Source organism: Sciurus vulgaris (assembly GCF_902686455.1).
Source record: "Sciurus vulgaris genome assembly, chromosome: 14".
NCBI classification, from domain to species: domain Eukaryota; kingdom Metazoa; phylum Chordata; class Mammalia; order Rodentia; family Sciuridae; genus Sciurus; species Sciurus vulgaris.
In genome coordinates, this window is record NC_136475.1 from 25,901,073 (window position 1) to 25,928,777 (window position 27,705).

Here is a 27,705-nt window from a genome sequence, read left to right on the forward strand (position 1 = left end):
CTTTAAGCATTGCTCTAATTTTCCCATTGAGCTCATTCTGGAAGCTTAAACCAAATCTTCCCTTGATATCACATGCCCACGAACTTAGACATGATTTAGCATCTCATAATGGCATCTGCATTAAGAAAGTTAGAAAGTATCCACACCAGCACCCCAGCTAGAGATAGCCATATCCCTCTAACTAAAGACTTAAAGCCTTCACTTCCCCCTATACACAGCCGTGTCCCCTCTGAAACAGTCAGTGAATCAGAAGAGCAAGGTTAGTGCAGTCGATAGAGAGAGAGCAACCCAGCATTCTCCTCTTACCTAGCATGTTTCTTGGTGTTCTTGTAATTCTTCTCTATGAAGCACAGACGAATACCAGTGTTAGGAGAAAAGAAATAATCAATGGGATGCGGTGGTAATCAAGTCTGTTTGAAGCCCTCCCCGCCACAAAACTCCCTAAACTGCCTGTTCATTGCCCTGGACATATGGTACACAATTCTCATTGTCCTCAGACAACTCTGACTGGGTCTGCTAGATAGGTGAGCACCTATCAAGAAAGGAATGTGGCTACCCAACACTTATCTGTTGATTTTTTAATGAGCTAGTGAGACCTCTGCAAAGACTATATGGATCAGCCCATCCACAATGGGGGAAAAGCACTGCTTCCGATTGCTATAGCCAAACTAGCCTTCACATTGCTATATACTCCCTTTAATTAAATATATATTATTGATGGCAAACAGTGATTACCATTTACTGACCATCCGAAAAATGTCAAACACTATATATATGTGTGCGCATGTGTGTGTGTAGGCACATGCATGCTATATATGTATATATTTATATATATATTTAATTTTCAAGACCATCCACAGAACAGTGGTCCCCAAACTTTAACTTGCATCAGAATCTCCCCAGGAACTTGTTAAAGTCCCACACCCAGAGTCTCTGGAGTAAGGCCTATGAATCTGTAATTCTAACAAGCTTCCAGGTGATGACCCTGTTCCTGATAAAGGCTCCATGCTTTAAGAACACTGCCATAGGAAAACAGAGATTCAAGACAAGTTTAGAATGTTTTGTCCAAGTTCCACAGCTAGTAAAGAACAGATCCAGAACTGGAACCTAGATCTGTCTGACTGGACAGCTGGTGCTAAAAACTGCACTACTGTACACATGAATGTATGTCTTATTTTCCCAAATTCACTGGCAGCTCCTTAAAGGCAGGTATCACATGTTAGACCTCTCTCATCCCATTCAGAACTCAGTAGTGCCTGTGGCCTTGGTGGGTGCTACATAAACACTTTGTATACTGACTCCCACATATCTACATATTTCTAAGGTCACAAATTCAAACTCAATTATAGCCAAAGAACATACAGAACAACACTGCCAGACCCAATTTTACATGATACTCTCTCCTACTGAGTCTTTGCCCATGCTGCCCCTACACTGGTCAATGACTACTCATTCTTCAGTTGCTTCCTCAAGGAAAAAGTTCTTGCTCCCTAAAAATTGGGTTGTCCCAAAAAATAAGTTGGTAGTCACTACATCCTAAGCATACCTCCATGATAGCACTAATCACTCTATTATATCCGGCCATTTTCCATCTCTTACAGCAGTTTGTAAACTCTTACATCTAGTTTAATAGCATGTCTCCAGAGCCTAGCACAGTGCCTGGCACATTAGAGACATTCTATAATTGTTTGTTGAGTGAATAAACGAATGAATGCAGAGCTGCAAGCCTTAAGTTTCACTTAAAAACATCATAAGGTATGATGCGCAGCTCTCAGGGATGAATTCCAGGGAAGAGAAGGGCAGCCTAGATAATGAAGACCAATTCGCCTTTTTTTCCTTCCCCATCCCTCTTCACAGACTTGGAGAATAGGCATCACTTAGGGCAACACCATCCATGATGAGGCAACAACCAAGCTAAACAAAATGCTCCTGGGCTATAAGGTCAGCAGAGAGGAAAGAACTCTCTCACTCCTCCTGATGTCTCCCTCACACACACTCCTTCATTTCTCCACCCCACTGCAGTCAAGGGCTTTGGCACAGGGATGAAAGAGACAGATCAGACTCAAGGGTACAGATCTGGCAGCGGGCACAGAAGCATCTCCCATCCTGCACCAAAGCCCACAAGGAAGGATCCAGAGGGACAGTGACTCAGGCCCCGGATTAAGTCCAGTTAAAGCAGTACTGAGAATAAAAACGAGCAATAATTTCACAAGGACATTAGTTGTCAGGTATCTTTTTCTTTTTTTAAATAGTATTTTCAAGTACGGGTTTCAACCCTATCCCCAGAAAACAGGCCCTGTTGAATCCAGTGCTTACATGAGCTGAGAGCCAAAACACAGCTTCTTCCTTTTCCCAACCTACCCACCAGCCTGTATGGTACCATGACAGGCATTTCCCAGGTCCAGGTAGAGATCCTTGTTTCAACCTTAGCTTGTAAAAGGCTCCTTTTTAAAAAGGCCTCTTAGCTTTCTCTCTTCCCTAGCTATTAAGCTGTTCCCTGCCACCATGTTGCAGTAACAGAGGCCTCCCCCTTTCCCAATGCCTCACAGTCTATAACACAACCTACAGCAGGTTGGCCCCATCCAATTAGTTTGAATTGCTTCATGCCAAGGAAATTGTTGCTTTTATTAAAAATAAAAGCACACTAAGCAGGCAATGAGCTGTGAAAACTATGAGTCTGGCATAATTATGAAGGTCGAGGTTAAGGTTACCAAAAGAGACACGCAAAGATTTCCAGAAAGCCTGGGAGATAAAGATATATATATACACACACACACATAGAGAGAGATATACAAATGAAAACACACACAAGGCATTTCCACAGATCCAAAAAAATCCTCTTCAATAGAGGAAAAACAAAATCAGGGCCACTCTAAAGTTATTCTTAATAAAAACAGGAGGGAGAAGGGCCTCCAAGGCTGAATTCAAAATAGTCACATTCATTTCACATAATTTCTGTTATCTTAGCTATATCCTAGCTATATCTGATTATGGTTGGGTCAGGAAACAAACCTAGTCAAATTTACCAAGAGCCTTGGCTCTTGGAAAAACACATTTCTATTACCCAAAAATACTCTCTTCCTTTCCATGTCTGCTTACGGAAGTGGGAAAGTTGGGTTGGAGAAACCCCTGTCTCTTCTTATAGATTTCCCCCCATCTCCACCCTTCAGCCTTGACATCAATATTTCAAGTTTCAGAGGATCCCAAGCCCACCACCCCGCATGTAATGTAAAGCTTTACACTTATTTACATACGTTTTCTCTTCTGATCTGCATGATTTAGTGAGGGAACCATGGTGGCTTCTTAACGCTTTTTTCTCAAATAAAAAGCCAGTGAGGTAAACAATTTCGGCAACCCCTACCCCTTTAAGCCCTGTCACTCTCCAATCACAGTTTTAGATCTCTCAAGGACAATGACTCACAGGGAAAGTGAAGGGGGAAGGGGAGGGTCAATTGGTCAAAACCCATTCATACATTCAACAACTAGAAACCAGAGTCTTGCCACATCAGCACAAGATTTTAATTTACGGAGCACTGAGTTCCACCTTACCTTCGGCCAACACCTCGTCCACTGTGACCTGCTGTCGACCGATGCCAAAGACCCTTCCGATGTAGCCACTGCCCAGGCCCGAGGTGCTGCCCCCTCCTCCACTGGAGCCGGAGCCAAGGCCAGAGCCGCCCTGCTCTCGCCGGGAGTCGAAAAACTTCTTCATCTTGCAAATAGGAAGCAGCAAAGCAAAATACCGATGGTTTCTAGATTTTTTTTAAAGAGATCTAAGGATTTCTTCTCGGATTTCAGCTCCGAGAGGAGCCACCCGAATCCGGCCGTGGGGGTGGGGGCTGAAGGAGGATGCCTATAGGAATATGCGTGTCAATCGCGCGGCGGGTCTCCTCCTCCTCCTCCTGAGAGCGATTCGCGTAAGTTTAAACCTGTGATGACAGAGGAAGAGGGAGAAAAGATGAATCAGTAACACACTTAAAAATTCAACTGCTGAGTCCTAGGGGTAGCAAAAGCCATCATCCTGGCTTCATGCATTTTCCTGGGGAGAAAAACCCTAGGGCTGAAAACGCATCCCCCAGTCCTAGATCTCCAGATCCCTGTCCTCGGAGAAAGAAGGGATTCGGGCCGCCGTGGGCAGCGCCGACCCTGCCCGGCACTGCCTCCCCCTCCTCCCCGATCCCCCCGCCGCCCTGAGAGGCAGCCGCCCCGCGAGGCAGCATCCCCGCGGCACCCACTTGAGACGGCTCGGCGGCCGGCGCCCAGCTACCAGCCCCGCAACATTGTCACTGCCGCCCTGCCGGCCTGCGACGCTGAGAGGAGGCGGCGCTGCAGCCAGAGCCCCGGCCGCGTTCGGCGCCCGCCCGCCCGCCAGCTGATTCCCGGAGCGCCTGGCGGAGACTGACCCGCCGCCCCTCCCCCGCGCGCGCTCCCGCCCGGCTCCATCCACCCAACCAGGAAGTGAACCGCCGCCGGAAGTGCCTCTCGAGGCGGCGCGGCCCGGCGCCGGGACCGCTTCTACGACCGCCGTTCTGTCGCGACTGACAAGAAGGAGTCGATAGCGAGAAGGGAACCGGGGAAGGGGGTCTCAGTGCAGAGAGAGTCTAGAAAAAGAACGTTGCTATCACCCTGCCGCGGGGCACCCTGGGAAAGTTAGCTCAGCGCAGCCGGGCAGCTGGACTACAACTCCCAGGATGCGCCTGGAGTAGCGGGCGTGGCGTCGACCGTGGCCTCCGCGGCCTCGAAGATGGTTAGTGGGGTGGTGCATAAGTGGGGATTCGGTTATTTAAACACATCCGGTAAAGAAACTGCCAGGGGCTAGGTTTCCCCCCTGCTGCATGTTCCTCTCTTCTGGAGCCATCTTATTTGCGGCCTGGCCTCCTGGCACAAGGGACTCTGGGGGTTGTGGTTTCCGCACAGATCGAGGCTGACACCTGAAGGACGCGGCTTAACCGCTTAGCCCCAAGCTGCCTCTACGGGGCTTCCAGACGTCACCTGAGCAGAAGGTGGAGGAGAGAGGGCGATGGGAGCGGCGTGCTGGCCGTGGGTTCAGGCCACATTGGAACGCCAGCCCTAAGAGAAATAAAGCCGGTGCTCGCCCCCACCCCGGGTTCGGAAGCTACTGTGGCTCCCAGGTGATGCAGCCCGCTCGGCGGTCGGCTCCGGGCGAGGCGCCGTGAGAACGCGGGGTCAGACAGCGTCTCCTGCGGAATCTGCCTGCGAGATTCAAACCGACCGACCCCTGAGCGCTGGGTTCAGGGCAGATCCTAGGGAAGAGCGCCCGTTGCCTCGACCTCAAAGTTTGTGGGGCTGAGCGACTCCCAGTGACCCTCGACTCTTGCACCTTTGCCGAGGCTGCGGGTGTGCCTGATCCTCGCCGACCCAATTCCGCACGGGAACCCCAGGCAGACCTTCTGGTTTCCCGTTTTCACTGCACAATTCTTGCACTGATGCTTATTTTGCCCTGATAGCGCCTGCGTGCCCACGGCGGGGGTGCACGGCGCGATTCGCCCGTCGAACGCGGAAGATTTGGAAGGCGCCTGGGACCCTTCTGTCCCTGGACTTCCACTTAGAGGACACCGAATCCCTGCCTCCCGCCCCGCCTCGAAAAAAAAAAAGTCCCATCATTTTTCTGATCTCTGAATATAGGTTATTTCTCACCTCCACCTGTTCCCTCTAATGCTGCGACAGCCCTCTGGGCTTGTTAGTCGTCCCAGAATTTTTTCAGCTGGCATTTGAGAACAGAGAAGGGTGCCCCGCAGGGGGGAAAAGGGTTCTTGCTTCCCCTGATCTGAATACTGAGCTGGGCTGGGCTTGTGGTGGCGGCCGCGGCTGCTGCTGCGGCTTCTTGTTTCAGGTAGTGCCCTTGTAATTAAGCTCTGTGTAGAGATAGCATCTTTTCTTCCGGAGAGAGTCAGCGTTGCCACCTCAGTTCACAAATTCATGCAGCCACCTCCAGGGTGAAATGCAGCACCTGCTAAAACATTCTCTCAAGCCCACGGAGGCATGTTCTCGGCACCTTCCTTAAAAGGCTAAATTTTTGTCAAAGTAAGTTTGGAACAGATCTTAAAATAGATGGGAAAGCTCATTGACCCCCATCTTTTTCAGCATCTATTAGTCTTGACTCACTTTTTTAAAAGAAACTCTGTTAGGTCCTTTATTTGTTCGGTCCTGTTGCTATGTAAGTTTTTTACTTTTCTCAACTTTCCTAGTATCAGAGCAAGGTCAGGTTTACACAGATCTCAAATCTCACTTCAGAGCTCCAAAAACTTCCAATAGGATTAAGGAAGCTTTGGATGCTTTGATCAGAATCTGAGTGAGGAGGTTAAAAAAAAAAAAAAAAAAAGACTAGATTCCTTGCCTTTCATTCTCTCCAGGATTCTAATAACAATTAAAATGACAAATCCACCGTTTTCCTTGCTTTACATATATTAGGTTATTTAATCCTCATAACAAACCTATGAAATAGAGTACTATTATCAAACCCATTTTAAAAATGAAACACGGAAAAAATGACCTTGCTCAAAGTCACCCTGATAGCAACTGGCAAAGCCAGGATTCAAACCCACACGTTTTGGTTTCATGAGCACAGTTCTTAACTGGCTACTCTGAACTCTCTACCTAGAAAGAGCAAACATAAAAACTGATTAAAAGACATTAGTATAGTTAGAAATCTATCTACAAGTGGCATAGAACCAGGAGACAGGAAACCTTTGTTACTGAGTATCTGTGACCACTTAGACCTCACCATCTATTTTCTCAGCTCTAAAACTAGAGTTCTCTTACAACTCTGAGTAATTCTCTATATCCTGAGTATAAACTAATCACATCAGCCACTATAATCTCGAAACTTCTACACTTCCTTTCTGTATAGTTTGTCCTACCCTGCCTTACATTTTTATTCAATCTTAAGTACCTCAAAGTCAGGGAACAGTCTTTTACTATGTCCTTGAACATCTATTACAATCATTTATATAGAATGTGCTCTTATCAATATTTAAATAAACTAATTGACTTCAGATTATCTGTGACATAGAAGTGAGCAATCTCATGTAGAAAGATTGATTTGAAGTCTTCTATATCAGGTGAACTTTTGAAATAGGTTTAGGAGATACCGCAGATAAACTACCAATTTAAGGGAACAGGAAAGGAAACTGACATTTACTATGTATCTTCCATACCTCAGTTACTTAACATTTTATCTTATTTAACCCTCATGGCTGCACCCTAACAAAATGGATACTGTTATCTACCCATAGTAAAGCTGTATTGAAGTACTGTTATACTACTTAAGAATCTGCTTTGATACTTATATACTGTTAACCCCAGGTTTTGTTTTGTTTTGTTTTGTTTTCAGGACTAGAGATTAAACTCAGGGGTGCTTATACCACTAAGCTACATCCCCAAACGGTTTTACTTATTTTGAGCAAGGGTCCTACCAAATTGCCAAGGCTGGCCTCAAATTTGTGATCCTCCTGCCTCTGCCTCCCTAGTAGCTGAGATTATAGGCATGTGCTACCAGGCCAGGCCCATTATTACCAATTCTTTTTTTTTTTTTTTTTTTTTTTTTTTTTTGAAAGGAAGGGTAGGTATTCCTGGAGATTGAACCCAGAGGCTCTTTATCACTGATCCATATCCCAGACCTTTTTATTTTTTATTTTGAGACAGAGTCTCACTAAGTTGCTTAGGGTCTGACTAAATTACTGAGGCTAGCCTTGAACTTGTGATCCTCCTACCTCAGCTTCCGAATCACTGGGATTATAGGTAGGTGCCACCATGCTCTCCCCAGTTTTGTTTGTTTTCGTAGTTGTAGATGGACAGCATGCCTTTATTTTATTTGTTTTATTTTTACGTGGTGCTGAGGATCAAACACAGTGCCTCACATGTGCTAGGCAAGTGCTCTGCCACTGAGCTACAGCCCCAGCCCCTATCCCCAGTTTTTATAGATGAACAATGAAGATTTTATTCATAGCAAATGGATGTGTATGTCTTGTTAGGTTTGGAGAAAATGATTTGCTCTGTAGTGTGACTAAACAGTGACCATAAACTCAGTCATGGAAAAGGTATACTCCCATCTTTAGAGGAAATCAAAGAGAAGGGGACCCGCATTGTTTAAGGACCTTAACTAAGTCAGGCACTGTGTTGGATATTTAACCATATGATTTAACTTTAGCAATACACCTATGAGATGTGTGTTACTTGTATCTTATCAGTGTGTAGACAGAGTCTGAGCAATGATAAAATTTGTCAATGGTTGTTCCACACAGCCTTCAAGGGCAGAGGCAGGATCAGAACCAGACTAATCTCAAAACCACATAATTTTCACTATACCTGTAGCCATTCTCTGTTGCTATCTTCTAACCCAGCAGAACTTGTTAGAGATGTAAATTATTGAGTCAGAACTAAATAAGAGGCAGAAGCAGCAATCTTTTCCCACAAACTAGACATTCAAGTGTGAAAACCACTGTTTGACTGAAGGAAACTTGTAACAACCATTATATAAGGCACTAATAAAGCTAACTATAAAAGAATTATAAGGCACCAGTAAAAAATGTGGGAGAAAATAAAATATAGGCAAAAGATCATTAAACATTTTTTTATCTTCATCAAAAGAATATAAAGGAGAATATCAACAGTAATTCCACCAGAGACAACTGCAGGTGACATTCTGATCAATTTCCTTTTAGCATTTTTTCATATATAAAATAATATTTGAGGACTGGGGTTGTAGCTCAGTGGTAGAGTGCTCACCTAGCACATGTGAGGCACTGGGTTTGATCCTCAGCACCACATAAAAATAAGTAAAAAGTTATTTTTAAAATTGATTAAATTGTGTATTTTCTATATTTTATTCTGTTAAGTTTCCCATATTATTGTATATTCTCTAAAAAACATTATTTTATTTAAAAAACCAAATAATTAATAAATGGGCAAAGGTACTGAACAGACACTTCACAGAAGAAATACAATCGATCAACAAATATATTTAAAAATTTTCAACATCTCTAGCAAATAGAGAAACGCAAATTAAAACTACACTGAGATTTCATCTCATTCCAGTCAGAATGGCAATTATCAAGTATAAAAGTAACACTAAATGTTGGCAAGGATGTGCGGAAGAGGTACATTCATACATTGCTGTTGGAACTACAAATTAGTGCAACCTCTTGGGAAAGCAGTATGGAGATTCCTAAGAAAACTTATGAAGGGAACCACCATTTGACCCAGTTAGTTATTGCACTCCCCAGCATATACCCAAAGAACTTAAAATCAGCATACTATAGTGATGTGACCACATCAATGTTTATAGCAGCTCAATTCACAGTAGCTAAGCTATGAAACCAACCTAGGTGCCCTTAAACCGATAAAAAATGAGGTATATATACATGATGGAATATTACTTAGCCATAAAGAAGAATGAAATTATGACATTTACTGGTAAATAGATGGAACTGCAGACTGTCATACTAAGTGAAATAAGCCAATCCCCAAAATCCAAAGGCCAAATGTTCTCTCTGATATGCAGATGCTAACACAGTGAGTGGGGAGAGGGAAAAAATAGAAGTTTATTGGATTAGACAAAGGGGAATGAAGGGAAGGGAGGGGTGATGGGAATAGAAAAGACAACAAATCAGGCAAAATTTCCTATGTTTGTATATGATTACACAACCAGTGAAACTCCACATCGTGTACAGCTACAAGGATGGGATCCTAATTAGAATGTTAAACTCTACATATGGATGATACATCAAAATACAGGTCTGGGGTTGTGGTTCAGTGGTAGAGTGCTTGCCTAGCATGTGTGAGGCACTGGGTTTGATTCTCAGCACTGCATATAGATAAATAAAGGTTCATCAACAACTAAAAACCAAACAAACAAAATACATCCTACTGTCATGTATAATTAAAAAGCACAAATTAAAAAAAATTATGGAAAAATACATTATTTTAATGACTGCTTAGTACTCAGTCCTTAACTGTCCAATAGTTTATTTATTCTAAAATTTGAATGTTTTACATGTGATTAGAATGAACATCCTTTGGGGTGCTTCTTTGATTGTTTTTATAAATGGAATAATCAGGTCAAAATGTATGAATATTTTTATAACTAGAGAGACAAAGTACCCTCTAGAAAAATTATACTGATTTGTTCTCTGCTCACTGATTTAGATAGCAAATATGTATTACACACCTACCATGCATTAGACACTAGGAAGCTTATGAAATTAACAAAATAGATAACTCCTTCCCCTCAAGGAGTCTTTGGTCTTAAAAGGAGGCATTAAATGCTAAGTATCCCCATAACCTGACCAACATTGAATCCATGTGGTTTAAAAAGAAATTCATTCCAGTTTGATAGATAGAAATGGTGCTCATTTTGGTTTAACCCATTACATTCCAAGTTTTCAATTTTGTGAACATAATAAATATTCAAATATTATTTCCAAGTTACCATAGGTGGTATATTTGTCGCTCAATTTAGTTTTTACAGGTGTTTTACAACTAGGACAATGAGACAAAATGGGTTAATTTAGTGAGATTGAACACTTTCCTGTTATCTTCAGTTGTTTTATTAAACACCTATTATAAGTCAAAATTGTGTCCTGAACCCAAACAAGGCCTCACACATGCTAAGCACACTACCATTAAACTTTACCACCAACAACCCCTTCTCAACTTCATGAGAGTGCCTTGAAAATTTGCTCTCAGGACCACTGAATTTTTCACTGCTTCTAATGCAAATTTAAATTCTACCATGCGTTTCCTTACAGATGTTCCTTTCCTAGTTTTCTTGTTCTACTTACCTTATGGCCAGCTCCCCCTTTTCCTCTCAGTTGATTTCTCCTATTAATTGTTTCAGGGTTCCCTTGTCTTTTCCTTGTTTTTGTTTGTTGTTTGGTTGGTTGGTTTTTGTGGTGCTGCTGGGGATTGAACCCAGGACTTTGTGCAAACTAGGCCAAGTACTGTACCACTGGGCTACATCCCAGTCCCCTTTTCTTTAATTGTTCATTGCATACATAAAGTTTATGCTTTTTTTTTTCTTCAGAAATTGCCTTCATTAAATCTTATTTGAAAGAACAGCTTTCTGCAACTTAAGGGGTAGTCATATTTTCTTCCTGTCACTATTACTCATCCTCAATGAGCACTGTTGTTATTAGTCTTAACCTTTCTCTGAGTCATTTAAGGAATTTTAGTGGGTTGTTGGAAGGGACTAAGGGACATCCAATCAATTGCCTTCTTGAGTTTGGATTCAGCCTTTTCATATTGAAAATTTGCTGTATTGACTAGATTGAGCACATAAAATTTTGAACTAAGATATACTGACAAAATATAAATTGTAGTTACTGAAATGGTCAGGGAGAACTGTATAAGTGTTCCTGTCCCATTCTTAGTGAGGCATGTATTCTTGAAATCTTTTTCCCATTAGTCTGTATCTCTTAGTTGGATGCCCCTGTTGTCACAGAATGTATTTTGACCATAAGGTTGCATGTGTCTAGGGAACACCAGGAAGCTACACCCAATCCACACAGGAACCAAATCCGGGACTCTGGCTTCGGTATTTTAAGACTGTTTGCCTGAGCAAATGATCATTAAACACCAGAGTTAGGATATCCTGCTAGAATCTTATTCTGACTCTTAGAGCTGTGCTGCTTCAAAATGTTGGTCTACAGACTAGTGTCAGTCCGTAAACTGTTTGATACTGGGGTACAACTAGGTAAGTACAAAAATTGAGAATAAACTTTTACAATATGTAAACTACATACAATTTACAGTCCAATTGATACACTTTAGGAGTGAAAAGTGCCGCCGTTAATAATTATGTCTTGACAGCCAGGTACAGTGGTGCACACCTTCAATCCCAGAAACTGTGGAGGCTGAGACAGGAGGTTCACAAGTTCCACGCCATTCTTCACAACTTAGTGAGACCTTATCTCGGAATTTTAAAAGAAGGGGGGTCAGGGATATAACTTAGTAGTAGTGCACCCCTGGGTTTAATCCTCAGTACTACAATTGATGACAAACATTAACCAGCCTAGCAAAGAAAACTGGAACCTGGTCACGTCATTCTTACACTTCACTAGTGGTAGAGGCTTATAGATAAGTCTAACAAATGACCTCCTGCTCCTCTCTTTTCCTGAGTGTACCATACCCTAATTCCCAAATCCCAGGCCTTTCATACTTCTTAGGATGGCCCAGCCATTTCGCCTAAACCCCCTTTGCCCACCATTTCCCAAAACATCCCTGGAAATTGCCTAATGATTGGATACCATGTCTTGCCCTCTTGCCCAAACTGAGGCTTCTTCCAGTGACTCTGTCCACCCTGGTGGGTATTTTGGAAGGCCAGTACCTGTCCTCAGCCATCACTCCATGAGGAGTCTTAAAATACCACTTATTATCATAACCCTTAAACTAATGAATGCAGCTTTAAATCCAGTTCATCACAAACTTCAGCAGCGACTGCCTCTCTACAGGATTAAAAAGTAGTAAACTATTTTAAATAGGTTTTTTTTGGGTGATTTTTTGTTTGTTTTTTGCTAGTGAACTTCTATAATAAGAGGGCAAAAATTAGAACACAGCAGAGATCTAGACTTTCAGCTGGGCCTCTGCTGAAAGCAACCATGAAATACCACACATTACTTGTGAATTATTACAGTTGTCTTCAAAAGTTTTTTGCTAGCCTCACTAAATTAATTTTGTAATCCCTGTATTCTCTCATACATTTTAAAGTTGACATATAGAAATATTCATCATAAGTCTAAGTAATTTCAAAATATAAGATTTAGTGCATTAATTTCATCACTTCCTACATCTTATAAATATTATCATTTATTACTATAAAATAAAATTGTGCCATTCTTTCAAATGTATGCAGTGTAAACTAAATACCACATATTTGACGCAATATAGATATTCACCATGATCCCTTCAAAAATATTTAAATTTTTCTTCAACATCTAGACATTTCACATTGTTCCTTTTTCTTCTGGAACACATATTTTTACTTCCTCCAAGGTTTTGTTCCAAGGAGAGATAATTTTATGCTTGAAATTATATCATTAATTATATTTCTCTGTAATAAAATATGAAATACATGTAAATTTGAGGTCTTAATTTCTTGTGAGTTGAAATCTCTTTAAAAGTTTTCTTCTGGAATGACTCATCATGATAATTATTAGTTTTACACAGTTTATTAGAACAACATGATGTAATACAAGTTTGAAAAATTGATGAAAAGTAAAAATATTTTTGAAATGCATTTCTTCATGAGATGCATGAGGCTTTAAGAATTTAGTTAATTCCATCAATTCTGCGCCTCTTTAAACATTTTTTTATAGATATAAGGACCAGGAAAACATATTTAATATGTAAGTGAGTGGAACTTGAAGAAGTTTACTTTAACAGAATTACTTATTTCTTTGTACCCTTGAGATATAAGCAAAAAAAAAAAAAAAAAAAATCAAAGATTCTAGTCTCGAAAATTATTTTTAATAATACATCAAGTTTCATTTGATTGATCTTTTTGAAATCTTATCAAAAGGAAAAGAAAACCACTGCTTGCAGAAATTCACTACCCAGTCACTGGAACCATTCAATTGCTTAGTTTCTGAGAAATATATCAAAAAGGTATTACCAAGATTTAGCAAACGACCACTATTATTTTCTTTTTCAGTCCCAGGACATCTCTTTTAATCCAATATTCTCAGATGGGATTGAGAAAATATAAATAATATTAACTTCAAAGCACCTTTGCTAACACAATATTTCTTGGCAAAATGGTATTGTTATAATGTGATTTATATGTATTTGTCAAAGTTGTGGAGATGCAGATTTTACTCATCTAATTTATGAAAATGTCTGTCATATAATCTAGTTAGTAAAGTCAGTCCTCTTTGTCAAACCAACCAGAAAATCAGACTTACTTTTTGCAAAAATGTTACACTTCATTTTCAAATATAAATATGTGTTCATAATTGTTTCAAGAAAATTATAAAGCCAGGCACTGTGGACGTGCTTATAGTCCCAGCTGCTTAGGAGGCTAAGGCAGGAAAATGGCAAGTTTGAGGCCAAACTTGGGAGACTGTCTCAAAATAAAAAAGTAAAAAGGGGCTGGGGCTGTGTGTCAGTGGTAGAGCACATCCCTAGATTTGATCCCTAATACCACATTTAAAAAAGATGGGGGAGATTATAAACTATCAAGAAGCATAAATTATAGAGAGCATCTGACAATGTTATTAAAAACAAGATTAAAACAATATAGCTTTGATGTAATTGGCTTTTCCATTTATGTTATAAAACAAGATGAAAAGATATGCCACCTTTTTATTACCTATTTCGAAATAATGCACTGTGTCACCAAAGTTACAAGTATGTCATCTGTCGATCAAGAAGTATGATAAAAGGCATTGGAGACTTTTGTTAAATATATGAGGCATGGATCCAATACCATTATTTATTTTTTCAGAATCCTTAAATAAGAATCATGTGAAAATTAGAAACAGCCCCATTAATTTTTTAGATATCATGTTCAAACTTCCCTTGTGTATTTGATAAAAGAGAAATATATAAACTGCTAAATATAAAAACTGCTAAAAGCTAATTGCAGCTGGAATATATTTTTTTGCTTCTAATAAGAGATAGAAAATACTAAACATTAAACTGGATGAAATAAGATAAAGATTTACTGTAGCTCAGATAAATATATCATTACATTATTTATTAAATAGATTTTAACTTAATGACTAACACTGATTTTAAAGAAATTAAGTAATACTTTCATCAAAATGTATACCCATTAGTTCCCAAAACAACTGAAATTATAACAGAATCAGTGTCAAGCTTCTCCTGCCTAACATTGAGATGCGGGGGGAGGGAGGAAGTGGGAAATGATGCTAATGGGTACGGGATTCCTTTTAGGGCTAATGGGAATCCGAAATTGATTGGGGTGATGGTTGCACAACTGCAGAAAGACACTAAAAACTGCTGAATTGTACACTTTAAATGCATGAACTGCACACTACATGTATACCTCAATAGGATATGCAGGGGGGGAAAAGAAAAAGTTCCAAAATTGTGTTGTAGAAGAGATTCGGTCTACTTTACAAAGTACTCCTTAGAGAACTGTGCAGGATATCCTGTGACGGGGTGTCTGTGGATGCTGTGGCAACGTTATGGAAACTCCCCTATCCTTTTTTATGTACTGATTTTCTCCTCTCATTCCTTCTCACCCCCTGGCATATTTATTCTTTTTTGTTTCACCCAATAATACAGATTAAAAAGTACCTGGGGCTCAGTCGGGTGAGTGTTTGCTTAGCACAGGGCCCTGGGTCCAATCCCTAGCATCACCAAAAAAAAAAAAAAAAAAAAAAAATGGGGGGCTGGGGTTGTGGCCCAGTGGTGGAGCGCTTGCCTAGCATGTGTGAGGCACTGGGTTCGATTCTCAGCACCACATACCAATAAATAAATAAAGGTTTATCAACAACTAATAAAATTATTTTTTAAAAAAGTACCCGAAGACTCATTTTTATTGCTCACAAGTCTATGGCAAGTGAGCAATTAATTCCTTTTCTTCTTTTCTTTCTTTTTTAGTTTTGAGAAAGGGTATCTCTGAGTCGCCCAGGCTGGGCCTTAAACTTGAGATCCTCCTGTTTCAGCCTTCCCATTGTGTAGCTGGGAACAACAAGCATGCACCTGTAATTGAGCTATTCATTATGATCTTGACTGGACTCGCTCACGCATTGGCTATCAACTATTGATCTTTTGGGGGGGGCTCTCTCACAATCTGGGGGATGGCTAGATGATGTCAAACTGGGATAGTCTCTGCTTTTCTCCCGTATCTCCCATATCTGCCTAGTGGGCTCATTGGGGCAGGTTCTCACGTGAGGCAGAGATGCACAAGTCAGCAAGCGGAAACAGGTGCTTTTCAAGGTCCTGCTGTCTCATGCCTGGTAACATTCCACCAGCTGAAGCATGATCCATGGAGGAGCTCACAGTCAAAGTGGGCAGGAACTGCAAAGTTAGGAGCCAAAGAGCATGGTAGTGTCACATTTATCTGTTTAATGAACTCTTAATTTATTTAATATTATAAATTCAGCCATTGCCCCTTCAAAGTGAATTTTTTTCTGTTGTTTACTATTACAGAAGTATAAGAAACGAGTCATAAATACAGACAAGCAAAATGAACATACAGAAGTATGATAATGTCTCTCACCTAGGAACTCTGTTTTTTTTTTTTTTTTTTTTGTGGGGGTTCACTAGGGGTGCTCAACCACTGAGCAACATCCCCAGCCATTTTTTATATTTTATTTAGAGACAGGGGCTCGCTAAGTTGCTGAGGCTGGCTTTGAACTCACAATCCTGCTGCCTCAGCCTTTCTAGTTACTGGGAGCCACTGCACCTGGGGTATTTTGTTTGTTTGTTTGTTTTTGCCTGGGTCTTGAACTCAAGGCCCTGAATATGCAAGAGAAGCACTCTACCACCAAGCCACAACCGCAGCCCTTTTTATTTTGAGAGAGGGTCTCACTAAGTTGTCCCTGCTGGTCTTGAATTTCTGATCCTCCTGCCTCAGCCTCCTGAGGATCACAGGTGTACACCACTGCGCCCAGTGTGAGGAGCACTCTAGGTGTGTATTCTTCTAGATCTCTCTCTCTCTCTACACACACACACACACACACACACACACACAATGAGAAAATTTAATTGAAAGCAGTCATTTGATCTCAATTAGAACTCACATCTCACCAAGTGGTATGGAAAACTCACCTTCTGCACATAGTGAATGTCTCCAGGGTCCCTCTTCTTACATAGTATATAACCTCCACCTATTAAATGGGATGGTTCTGCTTCTGCAGCAGGCTTGTCTTCTGCTTTTTACATGGCCAGTGGTTTTACCAATGCTCTGTGGCATGGTAAATATGGACATACAGTTATATATTCATTATAAATTTCCTTGAGAAATTAAAATTAAGTTTTTTTTTTTTTTCAGTGTTAGGGATTGAACCCAGGGATGCTCTACCACTGAGATACAGCTACATCCCCCATCATTCCCCTTCTTATTTTGAGTCAGGGTCTCACTAAGTTGCCAGACTGGTCTCAAGTTTGAGATCCTCCTGCTTCAGCCTCCAGATTGTAGTTGGGATTCAGGCATGCACCTACCTAATTTTTATTTTTATTTTTAATTAAACATACATTTTCTTTTTCTTTCCTTTGTGGTCATTTTTGTCAGAGTTTATTACACAACCTAAAATATAACCAAACAATGACATGAATAAAGAAGTAAATATTTTCATTTACAATGGATGTTTTGTGATAAAAGTATCCAATTTAATTTCTGTATACCTTATTGCAGGACTGTTCAACTTTTATTTCCTACACATAGAGCTTATAATCAAACCTAGGCTTTCCCATGTTCCCCACTGACCCTGTTGGCTAGTGGTGCTGGCCCTACTGTCTTGAACATCAAATAGCTATCAAAGCAGCTACATCTGAGAACTTTCCCACCACCAACCAAGATCATAAAGAGTTGACAATCCTTGCCTTGTTTTATCAGAAAGCACCTGGTGTGCTATCCTTGAAAGGAAGTTAATAGCTGCCTTACCAATGGAAAAGTTGGGCAGGGGAGAGATTCAGGTTATTGCTTTTTACATTCTAGCCTTAACTATGTGTCATTGTGAGAACTTTTTGCTGCACTGTGTCTCCCACACTAGAGCCAGAGCAGAAGCTAACAAAGGGCAAGCACAGTATAATGCAACTATTAATAATAATAGGCAGCAGTAAAAATCACAAAGAAGATAAATGCTAAAATGAATGGTGACTGGACCATAGTAAACTTGAGACATTGTCTAACAATAAAGTTATAGTTATCAAGAGGAATGTGGTGTGGGCCCAGAGGTAGACAAATAGACCATCAACAGAATAGAGAAACTGACCATGGACAAATGGAAATCTGATGTGTTAGGTTGGTCTATGGTGAAAACAGTATATGGTACTAGGACATTTGGCTATCTAAATGGAAAAAATGAAGATGGACCTTATGCCTTATGCCAATCATAAAAATCAATGCAGGGGCTGGGGAGATAGCTCAGTTGGTAGAGTGCTTGCCTTGCAAGCACAAGGCCCTGGGTTCAATCCCCAGCATCGCAAAAAAAAAAAAAAAAAAAAAAAAAAAAAAAAAAAAAATCAATGCAGAATGAACCTAAATGTGAAAGGCAAATGTTTTAAATATTTAGAAGAAAAAAGAATAAATATAATACGTAGTGTTAATGACTTTTGGATGAGGAAGGATTATGTAAATGAAACACAGAAAAGCACAATGCTTAAAGGAAAAATATCTGATAAACTCAAGACTATATTAAAATTAATAATTTTGTTCAGAAAAAGACATGATTGGGCTAAAGGTGTAGTTCAGTGGTAGAGCACTTGCTTAGCACACATGAGACCCTGGGTTCAATTCCCAGCACCGAAAAAAAACCCAAATAAATAAACAAACAAACAAAGACATAAAGTAAGTCAAAAAACAAACTGCTAGCTCAATTAAAATATCTGTAACTCAAGTAACAAGAAAGTTCACCATCTAGATAGAATATGTAAAGAAGGGCTGGGGATATAGCTCCGTTGGTAGAGTGCTTGCCTCACAAGCACAAGGCCCTGGGTTCAATCCCCAGCACCGCAAAAAAAAAAAAAAAAAAAAAAAAAAAAGAATATGTAAAGAATTTCTACAAATCAATAAGAAAAAGCACAGTAGAAAAATACAAAAAAAGAAAAGAGATCAAATGTTTCCTAGGAATAAACACATACATAAATGGTCTGGGTACACATTAAAAGATGATTGATTTTATTCATCATCAGCAAAATGCAACCCTGAACCACACAATGCATTCTATCATTGCTAAAGCATCAGAAATCACTGAGTGTTGACCAAGGTGTGAAGCAACTAGAACTCCCAATTCCCTGTGGCCAAAAGTGTATATCGCAACTGTGTTAAGTTTGATATTTCTGTTAAAGGTGCACAAACCCTGTAACTCAGCAATGCAATTGTTAGATGAAACTAAATCCTAAAACTAAATCCTAGAGAAATTCCTGTGCCCGGGTACTGTGAGATATGTGGGGAAATTTTTTAAAGCGTTGCTTTAAATAACAGACAGAAACAATTAGAAGCAACCTATTGTTTACAGATTGAAGATAAACTATTTGATTATTCATGAACTACGGTTACATGGATCAGTTATTGTTAAATACAAAACGTACTACTAACACAGGAATGACCACATAAGGAGGAAGAAAAACGGGGCCTCCTGCAATCCAGGCAGAGAGATCTCAGAAGGAACTTGCTCTACTGGCATCTTAACCTTGGACTTCCAGCTTCCAGAACTGTGAGAAAATAAATGTCTGTTGTTTCAGGGAAAACAAAACCAAACCTAGTAAGTGGGGGGAAAAATGAAGCAAGAAATATACAGTATGATTTTTATGACATTAATATATACATTTCAAAAACATCAAAACCAAACAATATTTTTGTGGATACTTAAATGTGTAGCAATAGCATAATAACATATTTGTGAATAATAATAAACACCACATTCAGAATTACGGTTACTCTCTGAGTGTGGCGATATATGCTTGTGATGCCAGCAACTCTGGAGGCTGAGGCAGGAGGACTGCAAGTTCAAGGCTGGCCTAAGCAATTTCGCAAGGCCCTTGGCAACTTTAGTGAGACTCTATCTCAAAATTAAAAATAATAAAAAGGACTGGGATGTAATTCAGTGGTAAAATGCTCCTGTATTCAATCCCTAGTACAAAAAAAAGAAAGAAAGGAAGAAAGGAAGGAAGGAAGGAAGGAAGGAAGGAAGAAGAATTACAGTTATTCACAGGGAGAGAAAGTAGGAAACGAACAGGTTTGGGTGAGAATAGTATGTGGTCTCAGTAATATCACTTTATTCCTTTTTCAAAATCTGAAACGGCTTTTTAAGATTTGATGAAACTGGTATGGCCCAAGATGGCGGCCACCACATAGAAGGCAGCTGCAGAAGCTGTCAACGTTACTTCTGAAGATCAGCAAAAGACAAACAAATTTGCCTGGAATACAAGTAGAATCACAGAACTAAAGGAAGAAATAAAAATAAGAAAGAAACAACTCCAAAGTTTAGAAGATGCCTGTGATGACATCATGCTTGCAGATGATGACTACTTAATGATACCTTATCAAATTGGGGATGTTTTTGTTAGCCATTCTCAAGAGGAAACAGGAAATGTTAGAGGAAGCAAAGAAAAATTTGCAAGAAGAAATTGATGCCTTAGAATCCGGAGTGGAATCAATTCAGTGGGTGTTAGCAGATTTGAAAGTTCAGTTATATGCAAAATTGGTCCACAACATAAATCTTGAAGCTGATGAAAGTTAAACATCTTATAATACTTTTAAAAATTTGTTTAATAAACTTGAATATTGCTTAAAATGATAATTTCCCTTCTTCAAATGACATGGAAAGGAAGACTTTCTCTTTTTCAATTTTTCATTAGTTTAACATGTCTTGTTTATTTATTTTATATTTTTGAAAAAGACAGTATTCATCTATGTATTTTGCATAACTGTTATATCAAGTTGAGGGGCTTTATGTCATATTATTAAAATCAGTTAAGTAATCATCAAAAAAAAATTTGATGAAACTGGTAAGGATATATGGAACTTGATGTGTTATTTTTTTCTTTCTATATAGTCAATTGTTATGTATGCATAATCAACTTTTATTCAAAGACAAAAACAAAAAAAAAAGTAAAGGAGAAAGTACTGACCTGCTGCCTGCCTCAGTGGGAACTGACTTCTGCACGTCCCTCATTTGGCCCCTGGGTCTAGTGCCAAAGAGGACTCTAGGCTAGGAGAGTCCCTCTGGGCTTCTGCCTCTCTGCAGACCCAGGCACTGGGGGAGACATGAGACTGGACTGAGTCTGTTCCACTCTGTTGTTCCTTGCCCTGCACAGCGCTATGGTGTAGCCAGCGGGGCTTTAGGACAAAGGGTTTAGGGGAACGCAGAGCAGGTCCCTCCACACACGCCTAGCTGGCTTCCCAGTGTGTATCTTACACCTCTACCACTTCTATGTGACCTCAGTGAACACTATGCCTGGCACAAAGGAGGTGTCCGAGATGCCTTTGTTGACTTGATCCCAGTCATTATCAGCACTTGAGTGGGAGGACGTGAGAATAGCTGCCTAGTGAGGAGGTGTTTGCCAGGGTCTGTCAGGTCCCCCACCTCTGCCAGCATTCTAGCTGCCAGGCCCTGGGAAATTTGGCTCGTTTGCAAGGGGCTGAGAGCAGGTATTCAGAATTTTTAGGACTTGGGTTTCATTTCAAATAACTCCAGGCCAGGGAGAAATGGATTCTGCTGTCTTTTCCTGCCATCTAAACATTTCAAACCCAAGTCTTGTATCCACCCCCCACCCCCCATATAAAACTTTCTTGTTCAGAAACTCCTCTGAGCTACTGACAAAGATACCATCTCGAAGTTTTCTATTTTTACCCTGTGTGTAATCAATGAGAACATACTGTGACTTAAGTGGAGAATTATGAATTGATAAAAGCAAACTACGAACATTTGCTTTTGTTCCCGAGCAAACTAACAAAGGAACATGTACCTAATATATAGAAATATAGTGGTCATTTTATGGGTCAGTCTTTCTGCAGAAGTACTCAATGATATCTGTGTTTGTTTCCAGGGAAGAAAAAAAGATGCTTTCAAGATTCAAATTGGTTAGGCTGGGGAAAAGTTTTCGTAATGAAGGATTTTCTAGAAATGCTGAAATATAAGATACTATCAACCCTTTCTCTGTGATTTATTAACCCATCACTTTAATGCCTATTCTCTACCATTCCTTTACAACAAAAAATAATCTGTTGCTCCCAGTTACTGGGGAGGCTGAGGAAAAGATCAATTGAGCCCAAGAGTTCAAGGTCAGTCTGGACAACAGAGCAAACTCCTGACTCAAGATCATTATCATCATCATCGTCTGTTCTCCAACATGATAGCATTATTTTTTAAAATCTAATTTCAAATATTGCACCACTCTAGGTACAACAAGGCATTTTATTTTGTTTTCTTCTTGACAGTCCAACTCTACACAATTTTTTTTCTTTTTTTTGGTACCAGCAATGGAATCCAGGGACCAGAGCTATCCCTGGTCCTTTTTATTTTTTTATTTTGAGATGCAGGGTCTAAGTTGTTAAAGGTCTCACTAAACTGCTGAGTCTGGCCTTAAACTTGTGATCCTCCAATCTCAGCCTTCTGAGTTTCTGAGATCACAGACATGCACCACCATGTCCAGCTGGTATTCTTTTTATGTAATGGGCTCACTACGTGTAGTTTTGTATTCTCCATTTTACTTGGACAATATGATTTCAAAATAAAGTGGTACATGAGTCTCGTGACTACACAGTAATGCTGACAAAGTTCTCTCACACACATAGTCACGTAAAGATAAATAAAAATTTCTGTAGTTTAAATGAATCTCTCTGCATTTTAATGTACATGAGTGAATGTCACCTCAATTTTTAAAACATTCTAACTTTTTTACTTTGGTTCTTTCAAATCAGCCAAGGACACAAACTATATAGAGCTTAATTTAGAATGTTAAACTCAACAAAAATTAACACAGAGCAGGAGGTAGAATGGTGGGTACCAGAGGCTAAGGGGGAGCGGGGAGGAGGAGTTAATTTTTTTTTTTTTTTTTTTTTTTTGGGTGCTGGGATCGAACCCAGTGCCTTGTGCTTATAAGGCAAGCACTGTACCAACTGAGCTATCTCCCCAGCCCCAGAAGTTATGGTTTAACAGGAGTTGGAGAAGATGAAAGAGATCAGTAGTGGTGATTCACAGTGTGAATGAACTCAGTGCTACTGAACTAGACACTTAAAAAGGGTTAAAATGGTGAATTTTATGTTATATGTATTTTAGCCACAATAAAAAGTTTTAGAAAGTCAATTACTGAGTAATAATGATATTTGCTGCCTCAAAGTTATTTGAAATGTGACAAATGTAAATAATAAAATGTATTGATGTTAAGATGCATTGTCTAGAATAGTGGGTTCAGAAACAAGTGAATAAAAGAATTTCCCCTCAAAGGTAAATTAAAAATTAAATTTACCCCTGGTGTGATTCTGTCTTGGGCATCTGTTCTATGGGGCAGAAGTCATTTATTTCCATCTATTTTTTCTCTCACCTAAGTACATGTCATCACCCCAGGGAAGATTCGATGGACTGAACATGAACCCCTGAGACCCCAAAAATATCTTTTCAGTGAGTAAAAGACTGACAAAGATTATCACCTTAAGGTAGATAATGATGAAAATGAGCACCAGTTATCTTTAAGAATGGTTATTTTGGTTTATGCCAAAAAAAAAAAAAAAAAAAAAAACGAATTGCACATTGTTGAAAGAGAGGCAATAAATAACGAAGGTAGTCCAACTAAAGTAACACTGGCAACTTTTTAAACATCTGTATAGCCAACCGGTTTCCCTGAGGGGCTTTGAAATGACACAGCCTGTGGTCTTAAGGTTGAAGTGTGATTCTGAGCCTGTGTGTGTTAGTGGACAGCACTTAGCAGGGTCAGAAGATAATGAGGAGGAAGACCTACAGCTCTTGAGTATACCTGGAAAGCCATCTTCCTTTGGAAGTGACAGCTAGTTTCCATGGAAGAAAAGAAACCTCGTTGCTGCTGAAGATGAGGAGGAAGAGAAAGGAAGAGGAGGAGTATTTCGATGAAGAAAAAACTGAAGGAAAAACTCCTGTAAATAAATTTACATAAGCTACTCCAGCCAAAAAATCAAAAATCAAACCAGGATGGAAAAGACTTGAGATCATCAATACCAATACCAAAAGGTCAAGAATCCTAAAACACCAAAAAGATCTAGCTGTAGAAGACATTAAAGCAAAAATGTAAACGAGTATAGAAAACGCACATTGAACAGCCCTGGGCACTACAGGTAAGTGAAGCCCAAAGATGGAGAGAGAGGAAAAGAAGAGATGAGTACTGTCCACACTGAGTACCATCAACAATCCAGCTGCTTTAATCTCAAGTCTCTTTCCTGATTTGCCACCCACGCCCCACTCCAGGCTGGGAGCAATCTCCCCTGATTTCCTAAGGTACTTTATTTTGACTGCCTGACAAGTGAACCTTACATACTGCCTTCCATTACTGCGCCTGTGCCTCATCTCTGGTTTTTTTTTTTTAGTATTTTTTTTAGTTGCAGATGGACACAATACCTTTATTTTATTTATTTATATGCAGTGCTTAGAATCAAACCCATTGTCTCACACGTGCTAGGTAAATGCTCTGAGATTTGCCACAACCCCAGCCCCTCATCTCTTTAACCATGTTTTAAGCACTTTTGTTGCTCCTTAGCTGCTCAACTAATATTTGAATGAATTTTTAAAAATTAAACTTAACTGAAGCAGTTTGACAATTTATGGGAAATGGAGAAGTCTTTATTATATCTATATATAATTATAATTATATATAATTTTATTTTATATATCTATATATAATTATATATTATATATATTATATATTATATATCTATATATAATTATAAATTATATCTATTATAGATATATTATATCAATATATACATATATAGATATAATAAATATATACATATTTATTACATAGTGATGTAATAAATATATAAATATAATGCATATATATGTATATGTATATTTATTTATTATATATCCCACCCCTCTAGTTCTGGGACCCTGCACATGCTAGGCAAGTACCCTGCCACTGAGCTATACTTTCAGCCCTTATATTATATATCTTAACTATGTTATTAAAAATTCTTCACAAATAAAATTTTAAATGTCTCCGGAGTATTCTGCCTTATAACTACATCAAAACTTGCTTAATCAATCCTTTATGGTTAGACATTGTCAGAGCATGATTCCTCAAAATATGGCACTGTGGCATGCTAAGTACTTTGTTGTCTGCTGTTTTTTGAGGCAGGGTCTTGCTTCATTACCCAGGCTAGGCTCAAACTCCTGGGCTCGAGCGATCCTCCCAACTCATTCTCCAGAGTGGCTGCGACTACTGGCACAGGACAGCACACCCAGCGGGCAAGCCAAGTACTTAGAGCAGAAGGAGATTGGAAAGGCCTCAGAAACAAGAAGTTCTCTCTAATTTTGTGTCCTACTCCCTCTCTCCCCAACAGGAAGTCATAGAAACTAGAATTCTTCTTCCCCAAGGCAGATCATAGAAACTAGACTTCCTCTCCTTCCAAAGAAAGCCATAAATGTAGAAATGTTACTGTGATTTTTCCTCCTTCTCCCTTGAGGACATCCATGTGACAGGTGTCATGTCCTATGCCTGGAGGAAGGAACGTGACACAGAGAGGCTAAGAAAAATACGGGCAAACAGGCCTGGCCAGGTTCACTCCCAGTCTATTACCATTAGATCATACCCTTTTGTCCAATCAGATTTCTGCAGGACTGTTCACTCTTCTTTGAACCTAAGCATAAAAATACAATTTTCCCTAGGTCTTTGGGACTTCATTTCTGAAGACTGTATGTCATGTAAAACTTTGGTTAAGTAAATTGCTTTCCTCTTATTAACCTGCCCTTTTTTTTTTTTAAATAGGAATATTTGCCAGGGATCTTGAAAGGAGTGAGGAAAAAAATTACACCTTTTTATCCTATAACTTTTAGGCCAGTTACAATTTTTGTTATAAATAATGTGTGATTTGCTTCTTTAGGTATAAAGACTTTGTCTGCTTTTGAGATTATTATTTTGGGTTAGTTTAGGGGTCTAGAAATAGAATTACTTGGTCAAGATTATAAATATTTTGCCTGGCACTAGTGCATGTGCCTATTTCTAGTCCTAGCTACTCAGGAGTCTGAGGCAGGAGGATCACTTGAGCTCAGGAGTTTGAGTCCAACCTGGGAAGCATAGTGAGACCCTATCTCAGAAAGAGAGAAAGAGAGAAAGAGAGAAAGAGAGAAAGAGAGAAAGAAAGAAAGAAAGAAAGAAAGAAAGAAAGAAAGAAAGAAAGAAAGAAAGGAAGGAAGGAAGGAAGGAAGGAAGGAAGGAAGGAAGGAAGGAAGGAAGGAAGGAAGGAAGGAAGAATAATTTTATAAATATTTTTAGCAATGCAAAGTTTATACTTTCAACAGAAATATGTTATCACTACTGAGTAAGAATAAGATGTAATATTCATTAGGCACTTATTTTTTTCTAAGTACTGAGGTAAGTCAGTATTATTACTATTTGATATATATTAGCTCAACATTAAAACCTTTCATACTATTGGTTAAAAAAACTATTTTTGAATTTCTGTTTTGATTAATAATGATATTGAGCTATATTACATTTTTAAACCATTTGAATTATTTATAAATACTTGCCTTTTTAAATTGTGAGTTACTATCATTTTTAGTTTGTGAGTTTTTGTTGTTTTGTTTTTGGGGTGCTGGGGATCGAACCCTGGGCCTTGTGCTTGCAAGGCAAGCACTCTACTGACTGAGCTATCTCCCCAGCCCTGTTTATGAGTTCTTTATGTATTAATATGCTAACCCTTTATCCCATCAGCTATAACTATTTTATAAATTGTTTCATGATTTTAAATTTTCTACATGATATTTTTACACTTCTCTGTTGTCAAATCTATTGAGTTTTACTTTGTGATTCATTCTTGAGTTTTAAAACATTTAATTTTATTTAATGGCTTGGTATAATCAGGAAGATACATCTTACATGTGTATAAAACCTCTCTCCTTGCATACACTATTTTGAGCTTTTACATCAGAACAACTAAACCAGATGCTTGTGCAAATCAGTTACTTTACATAACTTGATATTCTTTACATAACATTTCTTTTGAAGCCTAAAATTTCTTTCTCAACAACCTATATTTCCATCCATATGGGATTGACTTCATGTATGGAACCAGCAAAATAAAATGAAAAACTCCGGCGTCTGTAAACGGTACGTTATATGTCTTAACTTGATAACATTCGAAGTGATGAGTGGAATTATGGAGGAAGAAGAATAAATATAATGCAACAAATAAAGAACAAGGTGCTTGTATAAAATTAAACCCACACGTAAGAAAATGTCCAGAGTTCGTACCAAAGTTCCATCATTATTTATTTCTGGGTCATGAGACTTCAGGTTATTTTCATAGTTTTCTCTGTACTTTTCAGCTTTGTTTTGATAATCTGCAATAATCATGTATCTTTTTTTGTACTAAAACAGTGAAGTTATTTTTTAAAGCAAAAGTTTTACACATACACAGGGGCAACAGTATTTGTCTGTATTTTTTCTTGTGTTTTGATTAAATGTTTACACACAGAGAGAAATTCACAAATAACATTTTCCTTAGCATTTGAACAATGTCCAAGAGGTATACACATTTCTACATTTGGATTAAACGTGCAGACATTTATCAAGAAATATATTTTCTAAGAAACACGGGCCTGCTAAATACCGGATACAAACCCCAAGTGGGAATTCTTAGGTGAGCTGTTCTGCTCTGCAAACCTTCCCACTGCGTGGCTTTCTCATGGTGTCACTCAGCCCTCTTCCTGCATCTGGGACTCTTTCCAGTGGCTACATGTGGGAGCTTCCCGTTTTTGTTCTGAGTGATGTTTACTGGAAATGGAGGCCCACTAATAAGATCTCAGCTCAGATAGCTTTGTGGGGACAGGAAGAATGATTATGAGATGGATTTGGCTA

At 39.3% G+C, this 27,705-nt stretch overlaps 1 protein-coding gene and 1 pseudogene across 22 annotated transcripts in view; one reads left to right on the forward strand and one right to left on the reverse strand.

Annotated features, from left to right (window-relative positions):
• The window catches only part of AAK1 (AP2 associated kinase 1), a 180,540-nt gene extending 159,523 nt beyond the window's left edge, over window positions 1-21,017 (reverse strand). For 10 of the 21 annotated variants that reach the window (XM_079110816.1, XM_079110815.1, XM_079110814.1 and 7 more), the window contains exons 1-2: window positions 4,236-4,397; window positions 3,550-3,929 (exon numbers count right to left, since the gene is read on the reverse strand). In XM_079110816.1, the coding sequence (XP_078966942.1) occupies window positions 3,550-3,712 (163 nt within the window). In that variant the 5' untranslated portion in view covers window positions 3,713-3,929; window positions 4,236-4,397. Of the gene's footprint in view, window positions 1-3,549; window positions 3,930-4,235; window positions 4,399-4,452; window positions 5,630-5,658; window positions 6,352-20,784 lie in introns of those variants that run through there. The other 11 variants (XM_079110812.1, XM_079110824.1, XM_079110809.1 and 8 more) reach the window with 4 other exon arrangements.
• On the forward strand, window positions 19,911-20,771 carry LOC306644198 (prefoldin subunit 4-like; annotated as a pseudogene). The gene has a single exon. The product of its transcript is annotated as a prefoldin subunit 4-like (transcript).
• Window positions 21,018-27,705: the final 6,688 nt, after the last annotated feature.